The 24882-nt window shown below is 41.9% G+C and overlaps 3 protein-coding genes across 4 annotated transcripts; all 3 read right to left on the minus strand.

Moving 5' to 3' along the window:
* Positions 1–1170: 1170 nt before the first annotated feature.
* On the minus strand, positions 1171–6704 carry cUnh2orf42 (chromosome Un C2orf42 homolog; the record flags this gene model as incomplete). The annotated part of the gene is made up of 8 exons (XM_080509886.1): positions 1171–1412; positions 1507–1669; positions 1776–1876; positions 2640–2747; positions 3623–3727; positions 4088–4207; positions 4833–5984; positions 6689–6704. The coding sequence occupies 8 exons, from the start codon at positions 6702–6704 to the stop codon at positions 1174–1176; spliced, it is 2004 nt and encodes a 667-aa protein (XP_080366012.1). The 3' UTR covers positions 1171–1173.
* A 1630-nt stretch (positions 6705–8334) lies between these two features.
* LOC308140749 (cytotoxic granule associated RNA binding protein TIA1-like) lies at positions 8335–18939 on the minus strand. 2 transcript variants are annotated; one of them, XM_080510659.1, is made up of 12 exons: positions 18763–18939; positions 16876–16972; positions 16483–16581; positions 14107–14161; positions 13923–14010; positions 13271–13346; positions 13067–13172; positions 11664–11762; positions 11471–11555; positions 11231–11372; positions 10990–11135; positions 8335–10508 (listed from the first exon to the last, which is right to left on the minus strand). In XM_080510659.1, exons 1-12 carry the CDS (start codon positions 18786–18788, stop codon positions 10370–10372), a joined length of 1158 nt encoding a protein of 385 aa, XP_080366785.1. In that variant the 5' UTR covers positions 18789–18939; the 3' UTR covers positions 8335–10369. The 2 variants fall into 2 exon arrangements, with proteins under 2 accessions (XP_080366785.1, XP_080366784.1); XM_080510658.1 differs by having other exon boundaries at positions 10990–11138.
* A 1027-nt stretch (positions 18940–19966) lies between these two features.
* dtwd2 (DTW domain containing 2) lies at positions 19967–24208 on the minus strand (the record flags this gene model as incomplete). The annotated part of the gene is made up of 6 exons (XM_080509887.1): positions 19967–20773; positions 20893–21021; positions 21377–21575; positions 22117–22211; positions 23835–23925; positions 24045–24208. 6 exons carry the CDS (start codon positions 24206–24208, stop codon positions 20594–20596), a joined length of 858 nt encoding a protein of 285 aa, XP_080366013.1. The 3' UTR covers positions 19967–20593.
* Positions 24209–24882: the final 674 nt, after the last annotated feature.

Genomic DNA, 24882 nt, shown 5'->3' on the forward strand with positions numbered 1-24882 from the left:
ATAATTGTTGGGATCAACAGACAATAAAAAGCACAACTGTTGTCATAAATGCCTGTAAATTTACGAGAGTCCACAGCTGTTGTTATACGTTTGCTTGTTGTTGGGTTTTTTATTTTTACAATTGAAACTAATTTTATAATTTAAATGTCATAATTGTACATCCCTGCAAATATGATGATTCTGCAACATTATAAAGATAAACTGTGAACAAAAACCTGAAACACTACAGTAGTTCCGGTACTTCATTTTTTGAAAAATAAACACATGAAACTTCATGTTCGACGTGATTATATTTCCGCCTGGATTAAAAAAAAAAAAGAAAAAGACACTCTGAATCAAACACTATATGAACACATATTTTTCAGTTACATGTTTATTATTTTGCCAGTAAAGAGACATTTTATGGGTTTCATGTTCCTAAATCCTGAAGGAGTCATATTATCCAGCGCTTTCACTTGGTCTCATTGGTCCAAAAACTTTTTAATTCGAAGTTTATTGCCTCAAATCCAGCTTTTCCTTGATTTCCCTCCATTTGAATAGTCAATCATACGAGCTACATTCAGAATCTGCTGTGTCTGTGTGAGCTGGACTGGCTCCGCCCACACATGCCCATCTTGGGAAGAGGAGGGAGTACTTCCTCTCGCGGTGCCATGTGCCAGAGCAGAGCTGCCGGATTGTGGGAGGAGTCAAAGGGAGTACCTACCTTCAATGGAATTGGCTAAACACCCGATGACTATAGAGGGTTTGATTTTTGATTGGCTCGTTGGAGCAACACACTTTTTAAAACAATGAATCAAGTCAGGGAGAGAGACGGCACGCTTTCTTCACTTCAGTATGGGGACGATTATTACTGTTGGGAAACCATTAGAAAGTGAATTTTGCATAATATGACCCCAAACACTGCAAAAAGGATTCAGTGAAACACTTGTTTCATGATATCTGACTTTATTTTACAGGCTAAAATGTTTTTTGTTTTTTGTTTTTTTATTCAAAAATAGACTCTCGTTTCAGAAATATACTGTCTCTCATTTCCACTGTGAGAATAAATATTTAATCAACTGACTCAAGACACTGATAACAACACGTGGCAGTCGAGTGTCGACAGTTTGCATAATTACCTTGACGGAAAGGATAAAAGTGGAGGTCGCGTGCTGTGAAACAAATGGGACGCTTTCAGATGACGACCTGCAGAACGTCGGCCACCTTGGCGAGTTTGGGCTGGCTGCACTCGGACTTGTTCCGACCCCCTCTCTCCGCCGCGCCCGTCTTGTCGCAGCCCTCCGCCTGGCCGCTCTGCTGGTGGCCGAACTCGAAGCCGATCCGGAGCTCGCCCATGTGGCAGCGGGGGAGGACGTCGGGGATCCACTCGATCACGAACGGACTGGCCTCCTTCTGCTCCGCCGAGCCCGGACCTGGCCAACGACACCCGAGACGTGAACGGTGGCGCCTCCAAACTCCCTGGCGGTTTATTGCGGCTGCGGGTGCGAATTAAAAACAACCGCTCACCGACTTTGAGGAAGGTGCGGAGCTCCATCGGCCGTATCGCCTGCGGTCGATCCGTCCGGAACCCCTCGGGGAAATCCGGCTCGGGCAGCGGCTCGGGGCAGCGGAAGTGAGAGTACGACCCGTCTGCGTTTTTCACGAAACTCTGAGTGACTTCAAGTGGCAACTGGTGGACGAACAAAAACATGGCGGGGAGGGGGGGTTTGTCCACACACTCGGCTCAGTTCTACTTATTGTGATCCGCTGAGGTGCTGCGGTGAAGAGCTTTTTACCTCCGCAGTGTCGAAGATGCGTTTGACCTGCAGGATACTGGTGATGTGCCAGGTGTATTTCGAAAAAGAGCCCAGAGGGAGACCATCGTTTCTCACAAATGCTGAACCCACACACACACACACACACACACACACACACACACACACACACACACACACACACACACACACACACACACACACACACACACACACACACACACACACACACACACACACACAGTTTGTTTAGTCAGAAATCATCACGTCACTTCACTCGTTTATCACTTTTAAAAATATATTTTTTTTTCTCATTTGCATTGTTTTTGATAATAAATTACATTTTGTATTTTAATCTTATTTATATATATATATATATATATATATTTTTTTTTTTTTTTTTTTTTTTTTTTTTTACAAAACTGTTTTTAATGTTATTGGCAAAGTTAATTGAATATTTATATTGATATTCAAAATAATCATTTGAATTTTTTTATGTTATAATAGATTAGTCAATATTTCTTATATGACTGTTTATTTCGTTTACTGAAAATAACAGTAAAAATGTCTGATTTTATGCGTTTTTGAAAACAACTACTAACCGACAAACAAATGTCATAAAATTGCTGTTGAAATTAAATTAAGTGTGCTTATCTTTATGGAAAATATATAAGAAAGGTGCTTTTGAATTGTTGGCGCTCACCTGGAAAATGTGCACAACTGATCATTTATTTTTGAAAATCAAAAATCAAAAAGCACATTTTCTGGAGTTCCATCTCCAGACTGTATTTAAGTCCAATGTGTCACTCCAAGAGGTTTTGAAGCTACTTGTCGTAGCTCTAACTGAAAAAAATAACAAGCACGTATTTGTTTTTAAAATCTCACCCGTTGTGAAGTTCGGGAGTCTCCTCTTCTTCGATCCCAGCGAAAGACGCTGCTGCAGCGCATTGAAGAAGTCCAGGGGGATGTGGTAGACCAGAGGCTGAGGTTTACCTGAAGAGGACACAAAATATTAAAAAGAATAATTTACTGTGAGCAAAGAGGAATCAGATGAGGATAGAAACTCCAGTAAGAGTATCCTGATCCTTCACTTCAGTATTTATCATCAAAACCAACTTTAACAAAAATACATTAGAGGAAGATACACTACTTCATGGGGGGAAAAAACCAAAAACATGTATTCATACATGTTATTTAAAAAAAACATTTTATTTATATTAAAATACTTATTCAGGACCCTTCGATATTTAATAGAGCAAATCAGTTGACGTTTGCTCAGTTTTACAGATTTTCACTACAAGAGAATAAAAAAAGAATCATTTGTTTGAGCTGCCCTCTTGTGGCCAAATGAAAGAACTACACACGTTTTAACAACCTCCTGAAAAGACTTGTTAGTTCCAAGCCCCTCATTTTAAAATCATTTATTAAAGTACATTTTATAGACTCCCCTCCATTTGAAAATATGATTAAATGAGTCTTATACATTTTATTCCTGTTTTTTTGTACTTCATATGACTGTTTTCTTTACAAGTTTATTTTATATACATTTCATTTTTTCACTCAATAATTGAAATGTCTTATTCCAGTTTTTTCTGCTCTTTATTCCCCACTTCAAATTAGAACCACTCCACGTCTCACTGGCTTTTAATTCTAGTTGAGCACCGACACGTTATTCTGGTCTTCTTTTTACTCACATATGTGGTTTTCTATTTTGAGCTTTGGAACATTCTCACACAACGTGCATCTTTGATATTCTTATTACGAGAAAGTTGAAAGAACAGAAATTGAAAGCCAACTTTCAACTGGATTTCTCTATATTTTTCTTTAAGGTTTTGACGTTCCGAGCCTAAGACTCGAGCTTCGTTTACCATCGAACTGGTAGTGCATGGTCTGGTGGATCCTCTCGGTGACGCCGGCCAGCCACTGATTGAAACTCAGAGTCACCGCGCGCTCGTCCACAGCCTGAGCGCTCCCTGACATAAAAAACACAAGATGCAGGTAAGAAGAGACAAACCCAGATCATTTAAAGACGTTCAAATCTGATGCAATTAAAGTGGCCAGCAAACATTTCTTCGGCCATTGAAGCAAAATGTGCTTCGGAGTCACTCTGTTCTTTTATTTTGGAACAGTGGATCAGGATTAGTGCTGCAGCAGGATTAGACGGAGGAATGATAAAGATGCAGACAGATGTCTCGGGGGGGGGGGGGGGGGGGGGGATGTAAGTCTCTTTTAACAGACACACGTGAGGAGGAGGAGGAGGAGGAGGATGAAGAGCATCAGGTCAGTAGAGAGCGAGGACAGTGGGATTTCCAGACGGGACAGTCATACGGTACCAGAGACGGAGTTTTCCAGGCGAAGTTTCTTCACTCTGTGAAAAGAGCCGACAGGCTCGACCTGCTGCAGCGGCTTGTCACCGGCGAGGATTGTTTTACTGGGGGAGTTCTGCTGCACACCTGGGAGGAAAGACAAACACGGAGACAACAACTTATATAATAACACTATATTCATGAGACAGTTCTGAACATCAGTGGTGAAACAGCAATTCATTTGCTGTTAATAATAATAATAATCATACAATATGCTGCAAGCATAGTCTTTATAGCACCTAATTTGTGTTTTAATTAGTTAATAGCACTAATTTTCTGAAATAATGCAAATCTTAATTGTGAAAAGAGCAAATATTTATATAAAATAATATATAATATATAATTTTTGTACTCGTTTGACTTTCTATTTCTTCTGAATTAGATTTCCCTGTTAGAATTTATTTTAGCATGATTTCATTGTTTCTTGTCTGTATTCATACATTTATTCGTCGAGATTTGAGGTTTACACAATGTACATGCTCAAAGTACTCTATATTCTCTATTTGCATTCAAAGTTATCTGCAAGACTAATGTTTCCATGTGCATCAACGTCTAATAACAAATTTTAATTTGTACTTATACACGAGCAGAAATATTATAAATTGCAACCACTTGAAATTATTTGGTCTATCTTTTCAACGAATATGATTAAAAACCATCTAAACTCATCATTTCACTTCTAAAACAGCGTCGAGCAACTGGTTTGCTGTACCCGTGAATGTGTGGCTGATGAAAGCGGCGAACTCTGACGCCAGCTTCTCGTCGCTTGCGAAGGCGCACACGCACGCATAGAAGTGAAGGCAAAGCTGCGACGTGGTCGAGCCGGGAGGAGGAGGAGGAGGAGGAGGAAGAGGAGCAGCAGCAGCGTGTGAGCTCAGTGATGCGCCTCCTCCTTCCACCGTGGGTTTATTTCTCCTCGCGCCGGCCTGGCAGGCGCAGTGAAAGACACTCCTGTCGCTCTTCAAGCCCTCCGCTGAAAGCCCCCCCGCGCCGACGGTGAGGTGCAGCAGGCCCAGGGGATGCTGCGAGTCCGTGTGGCACTTCACCACCAGGGTGTCCCTGGACACCCGCTGCACCAGGGGCCCCGGGGACTCCGTGGCCAGCCTCCACAGCTCCTCCCGGGCCTGGATGGAGGCCTGCAGGTCCTCCAGCACGGAGCTCTTCAGGGTCAGCGGGGTGGCGCAGCTCCCGCACTCGATGGCCTGCTTGATGTGGACGCAGAGGTTCTCCGACGACTGCTTGGAGGACTCGCCGTCGCCCTGGTTCGACCGTTGACCCTGTCGGCACGAGGACAGGAAGCAGCGGCCCAGGTTGATGCGCGTGAGCAGGGTGGCCCCGTCCCCGGTGGCGATCGCGGTGTCGGTGGGCACGAGCTCCACGAAGCCCCACTGGGTGGCCGTGGCTCCTCGCCCTCTGTGGCACACCGAAAACACTTGGGCGCCGCCACCCGAGCCGCCGCCCAGCATCTCCACTTCACCCGCTCCTCCGCCTTCTCCCCCGTCGGGATCCTTCCCCCACCGCTCCTCGCTGTCTATTATCACCTTCACCGCCTCCACGGTGCACTTCTTGCCGCTCCGCCCCGTCGACGAGGCATTTCTCAGAGACACGCCACAGGCTTTGTTCTTGCAGCTGAGGCCGCGGGTTCCGTTGTAGACGCCGCACTGGGGACACTTGCGGATGCCCCGGAGAGTGGCACGGCCCAGGTTGGAGAGGAAGGCGGGGGTGGTGGAGGTCGACTTCCTGCTGCCATCCCGCTGCTTTGTGGACAGGCCGTTGGACTGATTGGTCGGACCCTGAGCAGGCGATGGCGAAATGATGGTCGACGAGGGCAACGCAGCAACTTCCGTTTCCATTTTGGGACAATCTGGACACGAGAAAATTTTACATAAAAAGCCAAGCAATTTACACAAATTGACAGGAAACAGCAGTGACATAAATTACACCAAAACATGCATAAAAACTGCAGATATAACAATAACGAAAGATAATAACATACAATAATATAGACAACAAGCTATAAGTACTCAATGAAACTATAACTGTAAAATAATAACACAGATTAAAACGATGCAGTGTTCCCAAAACAGCTCAACCTAAAACACACAAAATGACAGAAAACAAAAACATAATGAGGTGTGAAAAGAGCACATGGAGATTTAAAACAACCACAAAGATGCATCCAAGGATTACAGGCCTAAAAATAGCATCAGCTGACACAAGAGAAGACACAGAAGTGACTCAAATTAACCACATTAACACCACCACAAAGGCGACAAGGATGGGATTTGTCTTTTTGGGAACATTTATTTAATTCCACGTTGGTACCAACTGTGGTTATAGAAACAGCATCCATCCTTGAATAACAAACTTTAATAAAAAAAAAAATACTCATTAATCTGTGGTGGCATTGTTTTTTTTCTGCATTAACCCTGACGTCTATCGGTTAAACTGCTGCTGTGAAGACTCGAGCTCATGTGTATTTACCAGGAAACGTTCAAACTGCCTCCAGTCCGCCTGTTTGGTCACATCCAGCGCAGCTCCGGCTCGGCCGTCGCCATTGCTCCTTACATCCCGACCGCCGCATTGCGCCTGTAACGACGCTCCTCATTGGCTGTACCGCGTCACGTGGGGGGAATGGAGGAGGGCATCTTCATATGGCGTGAAGCATCACGGGAAATGTCGTCGTTTTAAAAACGGTGGGTTTAGATAGTTGATGTTTGGTGTCCTTTTCTTTTTATACCTATGGTTCCATTTTGTAAAGGAAGACCATACTTTCAGTGAAGATATAATAAAATGTGTATTCAATAAAACGTCTTTAATTAAATGTTTTTGGTTAAAGCTTTTATCTCGCCTTTCAGAAAGTCAGTTAGAATCCAGCGCTGTGCATAATTGTACCAATTTACAGTTTATTTATAATAAACAATAACTATTACCCCGAAGGAAGATGTGGACAAATTATATTGGAAAAAACTATGATTAGCATAGCATAAAGTGTCAAATTTTTTACAAATTACTACACATTTTGATGATTTGAAGCTTAAACGTGTTTTTAAAATGTCTCATTCAAGACCAGGGGGTTTCAACACATTTTAGTTCAGGGGCCAGATACAGCCCAATTTCACCTCGAGTGGACTGGACCGGTAAAACTGTGCAATAATATAGTGAACTTTAAAATTAAACTGGTGTTGTGTCTGTTAAGATTTTTTTTTTTTTTTTTTTAAATCAATGTTTTCTTTGAAATTTCGACAATTTGTTTAGTAGTATGGCAGGCCAGATTGGAGACTGGTTTTGCACACATGGGCCTTATGTTTGACACCCCCTACTCGAGGGTATGGCAATTCAACACAAGCAGTACCTACCCCGATGTTATTATATTTAATATTCTGTAATGGCTATTCATAAAAACAAGATATTAAATAGGATATTTACAAATGTGGTCTCTTCTCCTTCAGAGGGTTACAAAGTAGTGCAATTTGGTTTTGCTACTTTGTGCCAATTTTTTCACTCTGCACGTTTACATGTATTTCAATAGTGATTCAACGTGTAACATTCCGACAGAAAAGATGGATCAACAAGCACAAACTGTGTACGCAAACAAAAACAAAGCTGCCATCTTCAAAATGAAAGCAAAAGTTGTATCGCATGTCCCACCTATGGTAGTGCTCATTTCCATTCACTATTTATTGATTCATTGCAGGCCAGAGAAATGTCCATGTTTCGTCCAAGGTGTCATTATCTCTGACAGAATCAAACAGATGTGTGTAATTGTTACCATAAAATTGGTCATTAAGGTCCTAAAATCATTAAATTCTGGGCTTTATGCCATAACTATTCCAATTATTGGTAGGTTTTATGATTTCCTTTGGTTTGATTGGCGTCACACTGGAGTCCTGTTGATTCTCACAGACTATTCTTCCAGTTAATTGTGTTTCTGAAACTTGGGTGAAACTCAACTTTCCATCGTTGATGGATTTCAGTTTCAACTCTGAACAGCATCATTAGGCCCTTATAACCAGAATGAATAGTATTCTACCAGGCTGGTTCAACTGGATATCATCACAAATGCGCATGTACATTAATAAAGCAATTATAGAGTATGAACATCTTAAATAAGATTCACGTGTTTAAAATCAGTTCCTTTCCATTATCTGTGCTGGACTTTGTTCTTTTTTATACACTAGCTAGTTTAAATGACAACATGCAAACAGCGTAAATGTGAGCCGTTTTAAGCGTCAGCACTTTAATGGGACAAAGCAAAACCACAAATCATGTTACTGAAGCATCAACAGAACTCCCCTGGCAAAACATGGGCTGAAAACATTCTTCTTAGGCACTGCCTACTCTCGGATGATTTTTTTTTTGTTTTTTTTTTTGGTTAAATTAAAAAGGAACTCACTGATAAGGCAACACAATGGATTCTTTCAAAAAAAAAATTATATCAAAATGCTGGGTGACCACAGTGCAAAAAAATCTGATCCTTAAATCTGGTGTTCGTCAGACTATAAAAGAAAACAACTGTTGTGTCAATCTAAAATAGAATAACTTAAGTCATGAGTGAAGTGTAAGTCCGGAGGCTTTCTGCATTGCATAGCAATGCTGCGCGCCCTCCGAGCCTCTGCATGAAAAATGAAGTGTTGCACTGTTTCTACTGTACACGGACCAGCACTGGACAGAGATGCTACTGTCAAAACCCCAGCAGGAGCAAGCACGCTTCCTTAATTAACAGGTTGTCTTTATACAGATTCAGTACAATTGAACAGACTGTTTGGTTATTTACATAAAACAGACTCCCAAATGAAATCACAAATAAAGTGGAATGCAAAAAACATTAAAAAAAAAAAAATGAATAACCCTAGTATTTCAAATTGTGTGAAAAGAAAACCTTAAGTATTTGTGCAATATTTGTCTGCCTATACATACGATAAGAGTGGCAGTAATCCCTGCAATTGGTTTGAGATATTCTAATTTAAAAAATAAAGTTGACAGTTGACAGCCACTTAAATGTTTTATAAACAAACATAAAATGTCTCACGATTTTGATGGTGTCACTTCAACATTTCTTTTTATAAGATAGTCCCAAAACAGAACACAAAAAGGCAAAAGCTTCTTTATACAATGTCCGCATGTTAACGTCGCTCAAAAACCGAAGAAAGAAAATGACACGTTTTCTATTATGTTTGTAGCAAAAAGAAAAGGAGAAAAAAAAAAGGGGGGAGGGGGGAGGGGATGGCGTAGTCCTTCTGTTTCAGGGGGTGGGGGTGGGGGTGGGGGGGGTGGGGGGGGGGGGGGGGGGGGGTGGGAGATGACCTGGACATAGTCTTGTGTGTAAAAGCATCAGTTCATGCACACACGTAAGCACACACACACATTTCTAATCCACCAGAGTGTTCTCCGTCTGCTCGGTCTGATCCGGGAGATGAAGCGAAGGAGCGGCGGAGTTGTTGTTGTTGTTGTTGTATCCACGTTCAATACCTGCTGACTACTTCTTCTACTCAGTGATTCCCTACATTTCACAGAATGACTCGACAACACCCTGAGAGCTCGCTGGGACTCATGTTTAGCTTCAGCAGCCGGTGGACAGACCGATAGTGAGGCCTCAACTGAGAGGGAAACTTTAAAACAAAAAAAGGGGGGGGAAAAGAACGCCCTTTACTCTTTACACGTTTCGTGGCTGAATTGGAATACTGTGGACTATCGGGTGCTTTGTGTGGAAAGCCTCTTCTCTCTCGCACGATTGTTAAATATTGGTATAAAATCTGCCCTTGCTCTTTGGCTTTGTTGGGCTGGAAAAAAAACAAAAAAAAATACACAAGCTGCTGCTTTTATATGGATTTAACTCATGGGACATGTTCCTTTTCAACTAAACTGTGGCGGTGCTGGAAATTTCTTGACACTTGGATGTTTAATTTACATTTGGCCAGTATGACACCAAACAATAAAATGGACCCCCGGAACGCAAGGTGTATTAGCAGTAGCTTTAACCATGTTAAAGTGTAGATAATCATCTTCACACTTGCAGATTTGGACAGTGGGTGTAGGGTTTCCTTTATTTATTTGTTTGTTTATTTATTTATTTAGCTTTTTTTTGGGGGGGGGTGCTGGCAGGATTGAGAAAAATGGCGTACCAGCTACACTAACGGTAATTTCTTTTGTGAGGTGACAGACAGGGCACATCTAATGCGCTCCTTCCCCAGCTGAGTATCATCCACGTGGCCTCAGAGGCTTAAGAGAGAGAGACGGCTACTGTGCTCAGTGGGTGTGGTAGCCAGCGGTGCTCATGCCGGCCTGGTTGGTTAGTACCGTCCCGTTGACGCCCTGCCCGGGCTCCACCATGCCGCCGTTACTCATGGCGCCCACGCCTGTCCATCCGGCTCCGGCATGTAAATGACTGCAGCGGCACAGAGAAACGGCAAGAGTCAGAGATCGGGGGGGGGGGGGGGAGGGGGGGGATAAAGACAGCGGCCGCTGACCACATTGGAATTTTTTCCCCACATTATTATTCCAAGTGAATGTGAAGAATGACTTTTTGATGTTAGGTGACAAGTGTCACGTCGTCAAACTCCCACCACTGCACATCATGTTTGCTTTCTACTTCACGTTTGTTTTAAACATAGAAGTTAAAGAACAACCTAAATCATATAGATTGCAGAGACAATCCATAATCAAATCGACGACTCCAACAAGTCAAACAGCTTCAACTTTTCATAGTCAAATGACGTGGCTCTTTACAGATCCGATATTAAAATACCTGCAAATATGAAACACAAATCAGCTGCCAGGACAAGCATCGGGGACAGCGAAAGAAAACCCGAGATGCGTGCAAGATAATCACATTTGCAAGTTACTTTTGACTTTAAATAGTTACTCACTTGTATCCCTGCTGATCCCAAGTCTGCCCGTACATGCCGTAGCTTGGCATCTGCCACCCATTAGGCACATACTGACCAATCTGCTGCGTGTTGCTGTACCACTGACCCCACTGACTGTAGGGCTGCGCCGCGAAGCTCACCGTGTTCTGCTGACGTACAGAGGAATATTTTAGGGGGCGCGAGATCACGTTGCAAGCAAAGATCTCCCCCGGCAAAGTGCTGCAGCTGCTGTGCACCATACCTGTGCCATTTGTACTGGCTGGATGGGGCCCTGGACCATGTCCGTTGTTTCCTTGCCCCAGTAACACTTAACGACATAGCCTTCTATGGAGGTGCCATTCACTGAAACTATAGCGTGAGCCGCCGCCTCGTGGGAATTAAACCTGCGCCAAAAGAAACACACACAAAAAAAAAACAGTCCATACAACAAGACTCCTTGACATCATTTGGATAGACAAAAATTTTAAAAGTCCAGATTTACCTCACAAAAGAGTAGCCTTTCTCTGGGAAAACTCGGATTTCCATGATTTGGCCGAAAGGCGAGAAGGTCTGTCTCATGATTTGCTCTGAGAATGAAAACAAAGCAAGACCGTTTAAATGTGTGTGGGGCGCCGCCAGTGCTTTATATCTAAAAAATAAAAAAGCCATCTTATGCGTGTTTCAATGCGGCTCACCTGTGAGACCTGTTGTGACGCCTCCACAGTATACGGTGCAGTTACTCGGGCTGGACTGGCCCACGACCTCGTCAAACGATAACTGCTTGCTGTTGTTCGCTACAAGAGAACAAAACAAAAAGAGTGTATGAGTGTCGTCGTCAAGATTACTTCTCTTACGATCGCCACCCGTTTGAACTTAAGTTGCTCATAAAGAAAGATTGCTTTTCGGGAAACAAAGAACCATCTTTTATTTACGTCTCACCAGTCTGCCCATCAACCCAGGACGGCCAAATCAATGCTACACAACTCGCATTTATAGCCTCAAGCCAGAAATCTATTGATGTAATTCTGAGGCGAACAAGGGCGAAAATACTTGTGCAAAAGTCTTAAAGATCAATATTTTAACTATTTAGCTGTGACTTCCTTTTCATTTGTCAGGTCTGAAGAGAACGTGAGCCGCAGCGCTAACTGCTGTTACCCGAATGAAGTGAGAAGCAAAACACAGGACTTCAAAATATACACTCTTTACTCGAATACAGCCATCGTTTTTGGGTTCTTTTGCAAGAGTTTTACTGCTCATAATACTTTCTTTTCTACATATCCCTACAAAAGCTTAACATCTTAATGAACTTTTGTTTTTCTTAAGTTAGATTTTCTCCGTTCAAGAAGGAAAAAAAACCTAAATGTATTGAAGTAACTATATTCTTGAACTTGAAATGTCTAGTCATGCGTTTTTAATAAAGTATTCTAGAAGGATGGTAATAACACGTTATCAACCACCAGCTTGGTGACTCACATACAGTCCTAAGGGCTAAATAGTCTAAATTTGAATTAAATAGAGGAACGTCTCTACCACATGAAAAACGCCATTTCGTATTTTGCCATAGGTTGACTTAAAGCAAAACTCAAATGAGCTGGAGGCAACTTTGCTATCCGAATAGAAATAAAAGCAAATATATTTTCATTTGTTTTATTTCTAATACTGTATAACACAAAACTTCCGGAAGTAAGTGCAGATCTTTCCTCCCATTCTTAAACATCTAATCACTTTCTTTTCATATTGAACACTGATCAACTTGCATTATATATACTGAAAAATTGACATTTTTAATATCAAAGGGTTTTTATAGCATTTTTTGGCGGTTGGTTCGGTACGACTGTTCAATGAGAAGTTGATCTGAGGCTGAATGAAATCTATTCACAAGGTTGGAGCTGATCAGTTCATGCCGATTAGGATTCTGGCCTGCAGGTGTATATTTGAATGAAACCATCGGTGTGTCGTTAAGTCGGTCTGAACAGGGCCGTGCAGTAAAACAAATATAAAGCCTTCGGCGGAAAACAAATCTGCTGATGGTTCCACCATTTTGAAGTCCCAGGGCAAGCATCCACAGCGCTCGGGCCGTCCGTCACTCCGCACTCACTTTCATTCGTAGATTTGGGAGCGGGTTTCCTCGTGGCCCAGTTGGTCCTGATCTGCCTCCCTCCTAGCCACTGGCCCCCCATCTGCTGGATGGCGTTCTCCGCGTCCTGATCCGACCGCACAGCAAGCCCGACACGTAAAATAAAACACCAAACGTGAGACACAAGCCTTGCCGATTGGTTCAGCCGCTGGCGTCTACACATACCCATTTGTTGAAGAAGGAGACAAAGCCGTAGCCTTTGGATTTTCCTGTGGCCATGTCTTTCACCACTCGACAGTCACTGCAACGAAACACACGCCGTTACATATGGCTCATTTCTACACAAAAAGTTAAATATTTGCACAGTAATTCTGATGACTGCTTGCAGCACTACTTCTTTCAAAGTATTACTAAATAAGATCACTGCTGCACGGACTGTATTGAGGATGTTAGAAACCTTTAAAGGGCCGAAGCATTGTTGGATCAGGGTGTTGAACATGAGGCCTGTGGCCCCCGAACCGGCCCATTCTAAGAGCGCAGGGTGATCTCACATTGTGCAAAAAATTACAAACGTCAACTTTTTAAATGAGAAAAATAGCTGCTGGTCATAAATTATTCAGTGGGGGCTCGCAGTTTTAGTAAGAGCGATGGAAATGAGACAACACAGAGACCTGACACTCTATCAGAGATCAGTGACGCAAGCAGTGACAGATGCATTACTGCTAGCAAAGTAGCATTAGCATCAAAACACAGACTGAAGGCTGCGGAAACAAAAGACTCGACATGTTTTTTTAATGGACATTTCCCTGTGTTATCGTCCACTCCAGATCAATTTGGGCTGAATCTGGCCCTTGAAGTCAAAAGAGAAGACACTTACGATATTTTCCCGAAAGGCGCAAACGCTGCTTTTATGTCATCTGTGGTGATTTCGGGACTTAGATCTCCAACAAACACATGGAAGTGACCTGGCGAAAGTAACATTACGCCCATTTTATTGCACAGAAGTCGAAATCTGAACCGATGGCACGATTAAAAATGACACCGCGGCGCCGTTTACTCACTGCTTGTGTCTTTCTTTTGGCTGGTTGGTGTCGTGGCCCAGTTGACCTTGACTTCCTGCAAGAGAGACAGATAGAGCGAGGAAGAGGAGAAAGGTGAGACATCGGACACGATTGCAGAGGGAAGGAAGCTTTTGTTTTCTCTTTGATTAGAGGATTTGTCACACACACCAGTTTTACTTATTGTTGTGATTGAGAACTTTTTTTTCTTTTCTTATTAAGATGGGTCTCTGCACACCTGTCCTTTACACCACCAACACAATCTGATTCATTGTTATGATCAATTCTACATACCTCTGTATTAATTAACACACAGTAAAACACAGTGGAGAAATTTAAAAGGGATATCAAGACTTCGCCTTCAAAATCAGGAAAATGTCACTCTCAGTCTAGTAATAATTTGGAGCAAAACTGAAGGAAGTAAGGTCCAAATAACAAGGGACTTACAAACAAGTGATTTTTACGAACTTGTTATACTCCTCAAATGGTCCTTCAATACCTGTTGAGGATAAAATATTTTCAACTGAATGTATCTGTCTTTCAAGTTGCTCTTAAGTGGAATCTAAGTGGAAATAACTTTGCAAAAGAACACACAGCAGTAAAGATGTAAGGGGGGGACAGCAGAGCAATCAGTCAGAGTAGATCAAAGAACGTTAACATGATTACACAGCAGGGCCACGGGAAATTAATTCATACACAGATGGGAGAGTCACTGGAGGAAAACCGTCATTAACAACAGACAGCATGGAGCATGACGTGAGTAAAAAACAAAAACAAAAACAAAAAAACCCAAACAGCACGTGTACACAAGTTATCCTTTTGTCTATACCGTCATCTTCCACATACACTCAAATGTAAAGAAACTGCTATTTAATGAGTGATGTGGTCACACTTGGCAGGTTTGGTTCGATTAACGGGAGAAATGTATCCTTTTACGCTCACATCTGTGCTGCAAGACCAAATGCTGTTTTGACTTGAAATTAACAAAAATGTAGGAAGCGACGGAGCACATCGGATTTTATAAAAATGTCTTAATAGCAACGTATGTTTTAGTCGCTTCCGCATAAATCCTATGGCTGTAGCGAGTCCAGAACATATAATTGTGGCCGTTCCGCAGGGTTCAATAAATACATCTCTTGTTAGTTAATCCTGCATCACCTCAAAATATAAAGCCTTTTATTTCTTTTTTAATTCTACTAGTGGTAATTACAACCTCCAGTTACAAAGATCAGATTTTATAAAGTTTAACCTGCATGTGTGGGGTTTCCAGGCTTTCTCTGTTGGGTCAGCTGGGATTCACTACAACAAGACGCTCAGCTGGACAAAGATGCACAGAAGACGGTGTAAATAAGAGATTGGTACTAATGTTGAGCGTATAATTTAGCTGATTAGAGGACATTCATAGAAATCATTGTATTAAAAAAAAACCTTGAATTACAAGTTCATTGATGCTTTAATGCCCCAATCAACCAATACAAACAGTTTTATTCGTATCTTCTTATCCTCATAGATATTTGTCTTCATAAATTTAACTTATGCTTATAGTGCTCATTTCAGTAAAATGTCCTGCATTTAGTGAGATTCTGAACAGATTCCAAACGATCCGAGTTAAAGTGAGCAGTATGGGCAGTGTTATGATGGATGTGTGCTGCTGTGGTTTATTTATTCTGGTTTATTCAAAGAAGTGTGAGTGCTGCCATTTGAACCCTGTTGTGAAATGAACCAACGCTTTCCTGGAACCGTTGTCTGAGCCGTGGGCTGGTGCAAAAATAATATAACAATAACTTTTGACAAAGTCATTCTTCAAATTAGATTAAAAAAATTTTTCCCCCTCCTGGTTTGGTCTGAAATAAAAAAGACTGCAGACCAAGTGTGAACATATCCTGAGACGTAGGCGTATAGAAAACTGGTCCTACAGAAACAGAACTTCTCTTCATTTCTTTATCTAATGATTTTTTTCCACTGTAAAGCATAATATTTTAAAATTCAAGCAACTTCTTTTGAAGTTTATAGAATGCATCAATCTTCCACAAACTATTAATTTTGTTTACGTGACAACAACATGGCATCGATCTTTCTGGACTGTATTGAAAATGGCTAATCCATCACCCAACACTTTTGTTTTCAAGTTTCCTGAAGCTTTGCAGCAGTAAGATTACAGATGAGTGTCTGCTGTCGCCGCCACGGTCATGTCGGGCTGAGCGCAGAAGAAGAATGATGTGCACGAGGGAATAAAACAAATTAAGTGAAGTGGAGCAGGAGCAGGGCAGTAAGATAAGGCCTCAAACAAGACACAACTTCCTCCAGCCGCTTCATTTCAAGCCCTGCCCACACACAGCCTTGCCCTAGTTGACTCACCCAGGAGATAGGATAGCTTACCTTACCCAGTATTTTCCGACCGTTCATGGCTGCGATTGTCGCAGTGGCATGTCTATGCTCATAGAACTCCACAAAGCAGTACGGATCGTGACCTGCTGTCTGGAGTGGACAGAAAACACAGGTATACAAGCATTAATGAGCGGGACGACACGGGCGCCAGCACGGGAGGGCTGTCACGCTGCCGCGAGGCAGTGCCGAGAATCAACAGGATAAACATCGGGGGAGGAGAGACAGTCAACTAAAGCAGACCACAGGGCAGGAAGCAAAAGGCTTTCTCCATCAATTCCCGGGAGGAGGAGTGTTGTTGTGGGTTTTTACAAGGAAAACGATACGCGAGGACGAACCAAAGGAAGGAAAATAACCGTGGGAGAAAAGAACGGCCAGCAAACTCACATCTACAATCATTTTACAGCTTTTGCAGGGTCCGATCTGGCCAAACAACTCCAGGATGAGGGCTTCTGTCACGTCCCGGGACAGATTCCCCACATACCTGGACGGACAAAGACAAGACATTTGTTACACTTTTTTTTTTTTTTTACTCCAAAGTTGAACTCCAAAGGAAAACCAAGTTCTGACTGTAGCATTCATAGCCTGACATTTCTTTTTGCTGCACCAGGAGCTCTGTGTTACTCGACACCCACAAACACACACAAGGATCAGAAGGTGATGGGTTCCTCCCTCACAAATTGTTTACAAAGGTGCAGATTTGTGGAAAATGGTTGTGAAGCTGTGATTCTGAACTGGGAAGAAAAAAACATCTGCATAACTTGGTTCAGTACAAAGATGAGAATTTAAAAGAGGACATTGCATTATAAAAGAAATGTACTTCAGACTTCAGGAAATTATTACTTAAAATGATGAATTCACACAAATATTGGAACTCACAGACAGAGATTACATTCTCACACGGTCTCTTCTTAAATAACAATATATGCAACTGCAAAGTAATTGATAACAGTTTTTAATTATTTGAAACATCTACAACCATGTGATTGCCTATACCACAGCAAATAACACTGTTTAATTTGAAGCGTAATCTCCTCTAGCAGGAGTGGTTCATATTTTTGCATGTTTTATACAATTAAACCAATAAAATGTAAGCAAAAAAAAAAATGTTATGACTCTCACACGCGGCTCACGCATAAGAAACAAAAGTAGAAGCGGTGCTGTTTCAATATTCTTTAGTGTGCTTTGTGCATAACACTGGATATTTTCGAGCAAATAATTGGGTGATCTTTGGAGTAAACCATTTCAGATTAATCAATAATGCAAGTAAACAGTTTCAGCTCAACATATCCAAACAAGGCATTTGGGACAGTTCAGTACTGCTGCTTATTTGGAAGAGTAAGACTAGCAGCCCTGTAAAAATAGACACGTTTTCTCATGCAATGTCAAAAACAAACGTGCAAACCAATCAATGCAGAGATTCCCTTGCATGCAGATTCATTTTTGCCACTTAAACTCAATCACAAGGGTCCATTTAAACGCAACTGATTATATGTACATAATATTCCTTAAATCTGCTGCTTGTTTTGAGTCAGAATTACGTGTGATTATTACACGATGTAACCATCAGCCAAGCTTAAAGCGCAGCTGAGGACACGGGATATTGTTACTGACCTTGCTTTGCCTTGATCTTGGCTTTAAATAGACTTATAATTTATACAATATTTCAGATCTCCCTGAGAAGCTCTGACTAACATGTATGAGGTTTAGTGGTAATAAATATGGCCATTTAGACAGCTTGCTGGGCCTGTGCTGTAACAAATTGCATCGCCCTCACTCGGAGGGTGAGGATGATGAGGATGATGATGATGGCATGCCAAACTCCATTGTAAAACAAGGCAGTTTCATGTTATTCGGCTCATCGCGGGACTACACTGCGATGCAACGCAACCGGGTCAAAACTAATAAACCCCCGATGGATAAAAATGCATTTCGACGTCCAAAACATCGCAAACTGCTTGAGCTTCAGCGTACACTTTAACTTTTTGGCCGCGTTCTGTCGCGTTAAATTCAAGATTTTTCTCGAACTAGCTCGCGAGCTAGCGTTACCTAACGTCTAGCCTGTAGCGGCGGTAAACCTCCGCCGTGCGTTCGGTTCACATTCAGACGCCGTGGAAGTTGCGTTTGATAAATAGCAGGATATAAACACGTTGAAATGTAATATTTTATGGGGGGGTTTGGGGCCCGGTCTGGAGTGGGCTCCGTGTAACGAGCCGCCGCTGCTGCCGCCGCCGCCGCCGCTCAACATTACGTGACGAACACACAAACACTCACAGGGTTTTGGGCTGCTCATCGTCCATTTTGCTTCGCTTCGCTGGCCGAAAACAAGTCGCAACCCTGAGAGCAAGTCCACGACTGTCGCGGGCAGCTGCCGGTGACACCGTCGAGTTATCTTTTTGTTCCGAAGTCCGAGCTGGATGAGCTCCGATGTTAGCTTCACAGTGAACAATGGACAGCCGACAAAGATGGCGGAGCGGCCGGGCCGAGCCGCAACGCGCATGCGCGGCAGTTCAGCCAGAGGCGACCTGGAGACAGAGTGCAGAATCCGACCAAGAGACAGCACAAAAACATCCGGATTCATGGAGAAAAACCAAGAGAAAGACGAAAAAAAACAACTGGATTCATGGAGAAAAATAAATAAAAAGGCATATGAGCAATCACATTCACGGAGAAATACCAAGAGACAGCACAAAACCAATCACATTTATGGAGAAAATCAAGAGAAAGACACAAAACCAATCGCATTTATGGAGAAAATCGAGGGAAAGGCACACAACCAACGACACTTATGCTGAAAAAACAAGGGACAGGCAAAAACAAACACCACATTCATGGAGAAACACCAAGGGAAGGGCACACAAACCAATACTGAAATGCTGAAATACCAAGGGAATGGTACAAAAATAAACCAGCCATGGAGAAAAATCAAGAGAAAGCACAAAAGCGACCAAATTCACAGAGAAAAACATTTTCTCATATTGAATTTCATGTCAGATGTTTTAATTCATCTTTCCCTCCTAATGTTAGTTAACAACAAACAATATAAAAAGATGTATTGAAATATATTGTCTATCAGAAAATGTACTGTTATAAAATACTCAGGTAAAAGCCCTCAATCAATTGTATGTGATATCAGACCACCCCAAGTAAGGGGCAGATAAATGTAAGAAATATATTCTTTATGTGGCTCCTTTCCATTCCTGGTGTTGATTTGAAATTGTAGAACGCATTAGTGAACAAACTCTTCGTCCACTTTTATGAAAGGAACAAATAATGAATAAATGAAATTTCTGCTCGTGTAATTTTCCATCTTTTTAAAAGTGATCAGAATAAAACCTCCACAAACACTTTCATTAAGTTTTAGCACACTCATTAATATTTAAAGGAAAATAGTGCACAACAGCAGCCTGCAATGTGTTTTATTTATCATAGTATCATAGCATATTGTGAAGCCCCCACATGACAATAAGACCCGTTATTCATGTGTACTTTACTGAGATGCTATTTTCATGCCATACAAAAGTATTCCGGAATGCTTCAGAGTGTTTTGTGTTGTATTTAATAAAACCTTCTTCAGGCCACAAATGCAAATTCAACAGGCATTTTATACAAAAGTATTAAATTATCGCTGTAGAATGAAGCAGTGGAAACCTAAAATACAGTGTAGTACAATTCACAACTCATTTCAGTGCTGTGTCTTGTCTCTTTGGTATTCCCCCCGCCATTCTTTACGTGAAAGAAGATGATTATTATAAGAAATGTCAGCCCTTCCTGATGTGACCACACAATAACCGACGTAGTTTTGTATAAAAGTCCAAAGTTGGAAATATGTAAACATATTTTTTATTCCCCCCGCCTTTCAAAAAATTAAACCGATAAACCTGATTTCCTGTCGGCGCAGCGCTTCAAGTAAAACGTTAACTCGTCATGAATTCACTTTGAACGAATGAAAAATATATAAATTACAATTATGCTCAAACAAAATGAAACAAAAGTCCTGTAGAAGTGCTCCGTGCTGCTGCGTGATAACAGTCCGACGCAGCAGCGGCGTGACGAGACGAGACGAGACGAGACGAGAGAGCCGGCCTCCGTTCTGAAGTCCGTCTCATCTGGGGCAGATGTTGTGGTCGGTGATGAGCTTCTCCATTCTCTTGATCTTGCGTTTGTTCTTGGGCATGGGCTTGTCGTACATGCCGTTCTTCAGCAGGTGCTCTTTGCTGTGATGGATCTGAGCGCCGTGCTGCAGCTGGAAGGAGCACAGGGCGTTCAGCGGCCTCAGCAGGACCTGCAGGGGAAACATGTTTTGACACTTTAAAAAGGCATGAATCAACCATTTGTGCCTTTTTTTTTTTTGTTATATAATTAAAAAAAAAAAAACACAGAAAAAACGACTGATGTCCTCACCTCCTGGATGTGTTCGTCCTGCTCCAGGATGGACAGAGCGACGGCGGCACACTCCAGCGTGGACAGGCAGATGTTGGAGGGCTGCGTACGGATCACATACTGACTGGACAGAGTCCTGTTGAGCTGCACCTGAAGAGACAGAGCAGAGGGGATCAATCGGTTTGTATTCATGTACGACCGGCACACAGACAAGTTCAATATTCAAGCAAAACGACTTGCAGACAAGTGAACTGCAGGACGAACACCATGAAACATTTCCCATAGCTACTACTAATTGATAATGCCACTTCGGCCTCAAATTTCCCTTTTTTTTTTAACTGATCAGCCACAAAATCTGGCCTTCTTTTAAGAAAATAAATCCTGCGAATAAATTATATTACGGCTGCAGTTTTTCACAAAAAAAAAAAAAAAAAAAAAAATCCATGGAGCATTCATTCTTTGCTTCTATCTGACGCAAGCTCCTCCTCCTCCTCCTCCACCTTACCTGTTTAGGCAGGTGGAAGAGGCTGTTTTTGAGGAACATGTTTTTGGCCTGGCTCCACGTCCCGTCGATGATGATCACGTTATGTTTCACGGCGCTCACGTCCCCGCATTGCACCAGCTCCTCCAGGTTCTGGGATTTGGGCCCCGGGTACAAAATCAAGGTCCGGCTGTCCCGACACACCGCAGCCAGCTCCGGGTGCCTGAGCGGAACGTCGGTGTAGAGATGGAAGAAATAGATCTTGGTGAGTCAACGATTCAAATGAGAGTTCAAGCTGTTGAGATTGATGGCAGAAAAAGGTTTTGTTTTGAAATCGACATTTCTACATATATTCAGTCACGTACTTTTCTATTTTTTTAGTTTTTGAGATAAATGCATCAATAAAAAAGTGCTCTGACCATTAAAAAGAGGTGCTCCACCAGTCACCGCTGAGCTTATCTCTTACTGCATGCATATATATATGTATTCTCTGTATTTAACTCTTAACTAGCCTTCATTTTGTGTAGAGTTATGTAAAAAGAATTTCCTCCAGGGATTATTAAAGCCCATCTGATTCTGATTTGAGAAAGCTAGGGTGGAAAATACTCTACTCATGTTCAGCCAGACTCTTAAATATTGTATTTTGTGACAGTCATCAATTCATAATGGTTTGCTTAAGAAGAAACGTGAATATTATCTTATGTTACATAATATGGTCACTCAGCCAAGGTTTAAAGTTGCATATTTAAATACAGCTTACTTACTTTTCCTCATTGAACCGTCTCCCAACGATGACGTTGCATTTCCCCTGTGGTAAACAAGCGGCGAGCAGAGGGACTGTGCGCAGCACTCGACTCTCCTGAAAGCGAAGAGAAGGGACTCGTCACCCTCTCCTAAACATGTCATCTACATTTCAATGATGGGAACAAGATTTGATTGTTTACCCATGATATAAACATTCAAAAAAATTGGAGAAATGCAAGATGACGTCAAAAAATGTGTCACCGATTATTTGTAATGCTGCATATCTCAATGGTCAGAGTCAGAAACTGAAACTGAAACTCAAAAGAAACTCCAGGTATGTTACTCCGTCTTCACTGTATGGGTTCCTGGTAAAAACCATATTTTTCATATCGTCTGTGTTTGCATGCCTGTGAGGTCAATAACTGACCTGTAATCGGAATATGTTCTAGGATATGTATTGATACTCAAGTACTGCATACATACATTCATCATATTCACACTTAATGCTTTTGTCTTGTTCTAGTAGCATGTTGTACATTTGTTTATATCTTATTTACAAGCTTCTTTCTTTACACTGAGCAGCCCATTACACCATCTTGTGGTACAAAGTGATTCTGCAAGATTGAACAACTATTGACAGATTTTGCCTCCTTATCATTGTGTTTTTTTTGTTGTAATTAGAAACAAAAGTGATACCATATCATACATTAATTCATCCTATCAATATCTTAATGACATAAAAACACACAGAAACACGTACTCACTACAAAGATATGAGGGAGAAAACAAAAAAAATCAAATACAACAGTTACAAATATAAATCCACCACAAAAAGAACCAAACTGACCAGCTTTTGAAATATTCAGTTATTCTCGGTAGCGCACATCATAAGCAGGCGGCAGTGTTTCTGAATAAGAGGTTGGCGTTTGAATCCCACTGAGGGCTGCACCAGAGTAAAACCAGTGCCAATACAAACATGCGATCAATAATCTGCTGTGGCCACTCGGGACTTGGAGCACATCAAAAACAGAAACCAAGAAAGTAGGATGATAGAGGAGCTGCATATCTCTGCTTTTGACTTTCAAGTGCACCGCTGCCGTTACGTGATATTTGTACTGCAGCTTATTATAAGCAACACATAAATGGCTGCCTTGCGTCTCTGGCTGATAAAAGTTCATGGTCCCACTTTATAACGGTTGGTGGTCGCTGTTCTTATCAATATTGATGGTGCAGCACTTCAGTGCCGTTGCTTCTGTCGTGTGAGTGTTTGGCAGGCATTTCTGGGGCGGGCAGCGGTGGCCTTGAGGCAAGAGAAGGGCAAGATGCTCGCAAAATGGAATCCCACAACAAGACTCTTGACCATAATAGAAATAGGATGGGTAATAAATGTGGGGATTAATCAAGCATGACTTGTCTAGTTCAACACAAAGATTCTTTTCAGAATTGGTCAGACTGACTGCAATTTAAAATTATTATGACTACAGGTATCACATGTTTTGGGTTTTTTTTTTTACAAACATTATCTTATATTCCAACAACTGAGCAGAAACTGATGAATATCATCCTAGTTGCTGACAGCTACTGCTTACATATTCAGGTGAAGTAACTTTTAAGAGGAATAAACTCAAACTTGGCATCTTTTTAATCCATGTGATTCCCCTTTACAGTGGGTGTGTTGTGAAAGACGCTCGTTGGTGTGACACAGACAGTAAAGTAGTACTGGTGATATGTGGCTCACCTCTGCAGGATGCTGCACTACATACAGACAGGTGGACACCTCCAGGGGTTGTGGTGGGAGAAATGGACAGAGACAAACCTTCTGAGGGCGGCTGTGAGTGGGGGGAAAAAAAAAAGATGAACACATGTCAGGTTTTACTTCAACACAGCAGCAGCACAGCGAGCCCTCTTTAGCGCTAGTTAGCATTAGCTTCGGTTTAATTCATCTTACCGGCACCGTAAACACGTCGGTCTCCTCTCTCCTTCCTCCACCGGGAGGGCGGCCAGGTCCCCGAAGGCGTCCACCAGTCCGTCCTCTGTCGAGGAGCCGTCGCCGGCCTCTGACTCGTCTTCTCCGGGGGTCAAAGAGGAGCGAAAATCGAGGACATTGTCCATCGTGCGGTTAGCACGAAGCTAACTCAGCAGCCGGCAGAAAGAAATGACTGCGGCTGTAGAGATACAGCAACTAGAACCGGGACGGTTATTCCCTCAAAATGTGACAAAATACGACACAGAATCACGCGTACACTTAAAAGATGTTTTTAGTGCAACACAAACTGACTGCAGAAAATACGAAACCGAACTAAACTTGCCTTTCGAGGTACAATGTAATATTCCTATAATGCAGCTCTTGTACTTTAGGTGGCGACAATGAGCCACATTGTTCAGATTCAACTTGTTTAGTGTAACTCGAAGAATAACTCAGGTTGCCTGAATCTGCATGGATAAGTTCTGGTTGGTTAGTTTACTACCTGCACAAACACAGGCAATCCATATAGCATTGTTTTTTTTGTTCTTTTCAAATTTCCATCAAACACATCAATAAGGCATGATGGATGTCAGTATTTCAATGTATTGGAATAACAAGCTTTGACTGATTTATACCTATTATACATACAGTTTCAGTTGTTGTTTTTTTAAATATATTTCTTCTGCAATGTACAATTAAGTATTTGTGATTCTGAATGATTTAGACAATTTGCATACAAAATTTGAAACAAATGTCAAAGAAATACAGAAACAATTAAATATTGAGATTCAGTGTGGTATATTATTGCATGTTATTGGCA

Source organism: Blennius ocellaris (genome assembly GCF_963422515.1).
Source record: "Blennius ocellaris genome assembly, chromosome: 15".
Lineage (NCBI taxonomy): Eukaryota > Metazoa > Chordata > Actinopteri > Blenniiformes > Blenniidae > Blennius > Blennius ocellaris.

Coding starts and splice junctions, on each gene's coding strand:
- LOC308140749 (XM_080510658.1), bottom strand. CDS start 18,788: ATGGACGATGAGCAGCCCAAAACCCT. Junction 13,347..13,922: donor GCGCCTTTCGGGAAAATATC/GTAAGTGTCTTC, acceptor GTTTCGTTGCAG/TGACTGTCGAGTGGTGAAAG. Junction 11,373..11,470: donor AAAGGCTACTCTTTTGTGAG/GTAAATCTGGAC, acceptor CTTTTGGCGCAG/GTTTAATTCCCACGAGGCGG.